The 6,292-nt window shown below is 58.9% G+C and overlaps 1 protein-coding gene across 1 annotated transcript in view; it reads right to left on the bottom strand.

The window, feature by feature from the left end:
- Positions 1-516: 516 nt before the first annotated feature.
- Positions 517-6,292, bottom strand: part of LOC119093308 (protein suppressor of forked-like) — a 46,728-nt gene continuing 40,952 nt past the window's right edge. The window contains 8 exon segments of the mRNA XM_037216251.1: positions 517-1,113; positions 1,840-1,974; positions 2,856-3,031; positions 3,902-3,924; positions 3,926-3,991; positions 5,042-5,138; positions 5,639-5,708; positions 6,250-6,292. The exon segment at positions 6,250-6,292 is cut by the window's right edge and continues 204 nt beyond it. Of these exon segments, the coding sequence (XP_037072146.1) occupies positions 923-1,113; positions 1,840-1,974; positions 2,856-3,031; positions 3,902-3,924; positions 3,926-3,991; positions 5,042-5,138; positions 5,639-5,708; positions 6,250-6,292 (801 nt within the window). The 3' untranslated portion in view covers positions 517-922.

Below are 6,292 nucleotides of genomic sequence, written 5' to 3'. Positions count from 1 at the left end.
TGCGAGCGTTATGGGCCGTTATTTCGTCGGCGACGTTACGGGCCATTGTTTCGGGGGAGCGTTACGGACCCTTGCCTCGTGCGAGCGTTACAGACCCTTGTCTCGTGCGAACGTTACGGGCCGTTGTTTCGAAGGAGCGTTATCGGCCGTTATTATCGCTAGCATCGAGCCATTATTGCTATGGGGCACGCAAACAGATCTCCCGTAATAAATGGGCCACCTCGGCTCGCGCCCACACTGTCGCTTTCCCTCTGGCCAAGATCAAAGCTGTCAGGACACGCGGCTGTCCAGGGTCACGCGCTTAACAGCCGGACCCGCCGCGCACAGTGGAACACTGCTGTCGTCGTCACCGGCTGGGTCGGCCGCCAACCGACCAGTGAGCGTGGCCTGCTGGACCGACTGGCCGCTCGCCGCCGCCGTGCGCGTCCACCCCTCCATGGGGAATGACCGCAAGGAGTCGACCATGTGAACGGGGCGACCATGCGCCCACTGGCAGCTGCAGAGAGACGCGCCGAACCTAAAGCGTCGTGTATTGCATCCTAGTCAGCAGCTACACCGACACAATGGGCAGCGTTCGGCCAGCCGGCCGCGGTGCAAAGACCACCAGAATGCAATGCGCGATAAAACGGCGCCCGACATCCACGGGCGGTCCAACGGCGCTTGTCGCAGCGTGGGACGGCGCGGGGGACGAAAGCCCGCTCTTTTGAACAAGGCCCGTGCCGCCTCGGCAGCGTTCAAGCGCGCACGAGCTCCGGCACGTAGCGAGCTCTCACACATGGCGACCGGGCGAACTGCATCACTCCTGCAATGCGACCACGACACGCCCTGCTCGCCGCTGACCTGCCAGCACAGCGCCTCCCGACGAGCCCTCTGCCGGACCTTTGTACAACCACTGCCATTTTCCGCGGCCGTTGGGTGGCTCTCACTTGACGCGCTTCTGCTGGCGTTGCCGGTAGATGTCGTTGGCGGGCGGCGCCTGCATGTCGTCGTCGTCAGAGTCGTTGGCGCGCTTCCTGACGCGCTTATCGCTGTCTCGGTCGACGATCCAGTGTATGGACTTGGCCATTTCGAACTGGGAGGCGCTCTGGCCGTTGGCGCCGCCCGGCTCGGGCGCTGCGGAGTACACGGACGTCGCCGTCAGCGACACGCGGCAAGAGCCCAAAACGCCGAGCAAGCATCGAATACCGAACGAATCCGCCAATATTTCCTGACGTTCACTTTATCCTGCATCCTCGCAACGCACACTTTGTCCGGGGAAAGCTCCGTGAGTGCGCGTTTACGCCCCCTCGCGGAGGCCCCGTGAGAGCGCCGAGCACAAACCCGAAGAGGGGCCCTTTGCGGGTCAAGTCTCGGCAGATGGACCCCCAGAAACGTGTAGGTCTGATCGACCATTATCCACTGTCCTTCATCACATATCCCTGAACGGATCATCAATAACCGCAATAGCTTTAATTCGGACGAAATGAAAACCTACTGAACACATCAGACGCATGGAACTGGAATGCGACGCGACATACGGTCACTGCAGGCATTTAGCTAATCTTAACCCAGCCTCGTCTAGGCCGACGTAGACTTCGAAGCATTCTCATTTCTACACCATCCCGATGTAGACAATGTTTGCTCACAAAAAACCACCTGTTGCAACATTCGGGGTAGACACCATCGGAATGGGAACATGCTGCACACAGCGCTGACTGACGAGCACTAAGAGGCAACTGACATTCGTCACGTCAATTCTTATGCCTGTCAGCACAGCGATACTCGTATGGAGGCGGGCCCATGCCAGACCATCGCGCGTCTGTCCTCTCCGCGCGCGCGCGCACGTCCGGGTCCACTGACCGCTGTCCGGCAGCTCCAGCTCCTCGAAGATCGCCAGCAGAGCGTCCACGCCGACGAAGGGGCCGTGGAAGCAGCGCGGCGGCGGCATCATCTGACAGAGCGCGTACGCGGCCGGCGGCAGCGGGAACCCACCGCCTGCGACGCACACGTGTGCCGGTCAGATGGTGCCGGGCTGAGGGAGGCCACCGCACGTCCCAGGCACGCGCACCCTTCAGACGGGATCGAGCCGACCGAACCGAGCGTCATTTCGAAGCAGACGCAGTCTGGCCAGGCGGGCAGACACATAAGGCCGACGTCTCGAAGCAGCCGCAGTCTGGCCAGGCGGGCAGACAAATAAGGCCGACGTCTCGAAGCAGCCGCGGTCTGGCCAGGCGGGGCAGACACATGAGGCGCGCCCTAGTTACACAGAACACGCCCAGCGGGTGAGTAACATAACGTAGATATACTGACTGGCAAGTTCGAACGCCACGAGTGAGGGATATGGTGACTACAGTGTATGGAAAAGGGTATCGGGGTCCCGGTCCAGATATCTCTTGGTCCGGGCACATTCCCACAAAAACACCTGACCTGCAATACCTGAAAATACCAAAAATACCTCACAGCAGTAAGGATCACGTTCTTCCCAAGCAGGCCTGGACGGATCAATTGATCCGAAATCAGTACAAGGTTCAAAAACGCATGGGAAATCAGTGCAAAAACGCATGCAAAATGCGGTCATGTTGTGAGCCTAAAAGAAAACTGCGTTGCTCATGGGTACTTCGGCACATCAGATTGTGTCCAACCTTTCCAGCCCTTCGCTGTAAACGTACTCTCGTCACAACGTATGCCAGAATGTTTACTACACTCCCAGCCAGAGCAGCCCAGCGGCTGCACAGAGCAAACAGCGACGCCACCTGAGCATGGGGCACCAGCTGTCCCCACACAGGAGCTCACCAGGAATGGGATGTTCGCCGGGCACCCAGTACTGTTTCGGCTTGTACGGCACCATCTGGGCTGTCCCCCACACAGGAGCTCACCAGGAATGGGATGTTCGCCGGGCACCCAGTACTGTTTCGGCTTGTACGGCACCATCTGGGCGAAGTCTGGCCGAGGCAGCTTCTTCTCGTCGTCGCCAGGGGCGCAGTCAGCGGCGCCGCCGCCGACCGCCGCCGCTGAGCTCGTTGTGCTGAACCGAGGCTGGTACCCGATGGCCCTGGTGGTGCGGGGTCACGGGCCAGGTCAGGGGTCGCGATGTGGGGTCACGGATCAGGTCATGGGTCGCGGTGCGGGGTCACGGGTCAGGTCATGGGTCGTGGTGCGGGGTCGCGGGTCAGGTCATGGGTCGCGGTGCGGGGTCACAAGTCAGGTCGTTGGTCACGGTGCAGAGTCACGGGTTACGTTATGGGTCGCACACAGGGGAAGGGAAATGCCCAGACAGTGTGTCCACAAATAACATGTTTGATTTCGTTCAATTAAAGAGACACCTCTACGGCATGCAGTAATTTCTCTGTCAGAACGAACAGGCGGTTTCTAGTCACGGCCGCGGTTTCGTCCCAACCGTCCGGACGAAATGGCGTCAGATGACACGCAAAAGGGCAGTTTCGCTAAAAAGTACTGGGCACTGGGTGATCGTTATATGACGCAACCTACGGCCAGAACTGAGCACAGGCCATCACAAACCAAGAAAAAAGACTCAACAGATCTGGCCTGCTTCAGATTAAAAAATTATGAGAATAACCACAGCAATGAGAGACAGCGGACCACAGCCTGCCAACGGAAGAACAGGCCGCATGCGAGCTGGCAGACCAGCAGTTCATCCGTGTTATGTGAGCTGGCGGACCAGCAGTTCATCCGTGTCATGCGAGCTGGCGGACCAGCAGCTCATCCCGGTTTGGTTTCCACATGTTGCCACCATCGCTAAAAGGCAGTCCTACAAGAAAACTCAAAAGAAAACTGAAACTGAAACCACAACGGACGGTCACTGCCCAGTAGTTGGCAGCCTAGGTCACAGTGTCCCATAACCCCGCCCGCGTGGCCGGGCTGAGGCCGCAGAGCGGGCGCCCGGCCAGCCCGTCACCCTCACCTGAGCTCCTGCCGACTGCAGGGGGTACAGGTCCAGGAAGCGGTAGCGGTCCACCAACAGCGCTGTCTCCTTGCCCTCGTACTCCCGCAGCTGCGGCGACGGCCAGCGGTCAGGGACGGGCCCGGCTCAAGACCAGACCACACGCACACCAGACTGGACAGACCACCACGGCTCCGGTCCATCACAGCCGCAGGCAGGCCGCAGACTAGACCGGACACGGGCTAGACCACACGGATGAAGACACGCCAGGAACATCCACACATTTAGACACACTGGACAACGGCCAGCCCAGAAACGTTAGGGGGACAGACCAGACAAAACCAGACTCATTAATAAGGCTTTTCCTCATGGAACCAGGGCGCTCCACCCAACTATAACAATCACTGCTGAGTGGCATGCTGAGGGAAAGGAGGACGGGACGGGAGGCAGGCGGGTAGCACACCACAGGCCATGCCTGTCCAACGGTGAGGGGCGTACCACGGGGACGGCAGCACAGCATCGACTCAACAGCAACAGGGCGGGGTTCGAAACACCAGAACCTGGCCCGACGCTGGGCTCGCAGGATACGGCGAGAGGCGCAGGCGGTGTCGTTACACAGTAACACAAAGTAACCCCATCATCCATACCAAACGGAACAAACGGGAGTGGCGGGCAAGACCCAGAGATTCGACGAACACGACGGCAACAGTGAGTTGGCTCCACTTAACGGGAGCACAGCTGAAGTCATTTAGACATGCCACAGCACAGGACTACCTTAAAACTAAGCCCTCAAAACGTGCAGACACGGGGGTTTATGTTGTATTATCGCAGCTGTAACCAGACGCTGGACACGTCGACAAGCTGTATCGGCTCGTCAACTGTTTGGCAATCTCAGTTTTGGCAATGGAGGAGGCCGAGAAGTCATATCCACCATACATCACACAGGGACAACTACCAATAAGATTACGCTGCTCTGCACGCCAGAGATTGTGTAGACTGGCATCAAAGGCTTCCGTGGCAAAACAAGACACCGTAATACATCACTAACGGCACGCGCTGCATGCTCCAGAGCACCTCTCATCGCGCCAAACCCGGCCGAGACCTGCCCCAGAATCCACACGACGGATGCGCATGCCGGCGGCCAGCCGGCCGACGCGTCACCTGGTGTAAGATGGCAGTGCGCCGCTTCTCCACCTTGACGATGCTCGTGAGGTCGCCGATGTTGCACTCGAACTCCATGAAGCGGTTCCACACCTCCCTGCCGACGGAGGGGCGTGAGGCGGTGCTGACGGCCGCCGACACCGTGTGGTCCAGGCACCGCGCTTGGCTCCCACGGCGCCCACGTAAGCAAGCACGGATGTTGCGCGTATTTTTGCAACACTGCTCAGCATCTCATATCCGCCTGGATCGCAACAGTGCTCCACCACATTACAATGCGTAAGGCAATGCCGCCGGGTATCGTAAAACTTATGAATCGGTGAAACGAACTAACGTGAAAATCAAAATAATGGTTATGGTACAGCAGCGCTAAAACTCCTGGGACGATTGCATGTCAGCCCTCGACCATCTAAAACAAAGTTCGACCAGACTGGTCCATGGCCAGTACGGCCGTGACGTGAAATACAAACACTGCTTCAAATAAAAAAAAATCCTCCCAAGGGATTGGCTCACACAGACGGGTCCACTGCGATTTCCATCTCGTACGCACGCCGCGGGGCCAGTCCTCCCCATGGCCTCCTTTCCCTGTTCCCAACTTACACAGAGCTGAGCTCATCCAGCATGCCAGAGCTGAGTACGCGCTCGAACAGCACGCGCGTGTTGTTGTCCTCTGCGGGCCGAGATGGGACCCCGGGTCAGCCGGGTCAACGGCAGGCAGGAGCCTGAGTCAGCCCCTGCTTCCGCAGCGGGAGGGACGACGGACGCACCGCAGGAGGGCACAAACACTATGTCACAGAGTCGGGGGGGGGGGGGGGGGGGGCGCCGAGAAGTCAAACTATTGGTACAACCAGCCGATGCAGGGGAGCATGGACTACCACCACGCCTTACGGAACAGTAGGCTATCAACCCTCTCTAAGGTTCCAGCATGTACTCCAGTCATGACTACTCCAGTCTCTCAGATCAGTCATCTCCAGCACCTTCATCCTAACGATCAGTGCAGTACCTCACACACAGGCGATAGCTTTGCTCATCATCTTGGCAGCCCCCAACGCGGGTTGCAACAACTTCGCAGAGTCCAGTAAAATGTTCCCGCCACGCGCAGGATTTGAACTCGAGCCTTCCAAACGCGGTCCAACACGCCGCTTGCTCTAACACTGCCAGCCGAGCGCCAGTCACTTCAGACGAGGCCTGCCTCCGCCGCGGTCACTGACCATTCAGATGGGACAGGTAGTCGATGTAGCACAGGATGTACTG

Source organism: Pollicipes pollicipes, unplaced genomic scaffold (genome assembly GCF_011947565.3).
Source record: "Pollicipes pollicipes isolate AB1234 unplaced genomic scaffold, Ppol_2.1 Scaffold_4002;HRSCAF=4701_pilon_pilon_pilon, whole genome shotgun sequence".
Taxonomy (NCBI): Eukaryota; Metazoa; Arthropoda; class Thecostraca; order Pollicipedomorpha; family Pollicipedidae; genus Pollicipes; species Pollicipes pollicipes.
The sequence above is the reverse complement of the archived record's forward strand: the minus strand, read 5'-3'. Positions and strand labels throughout refer to the sequence as shown.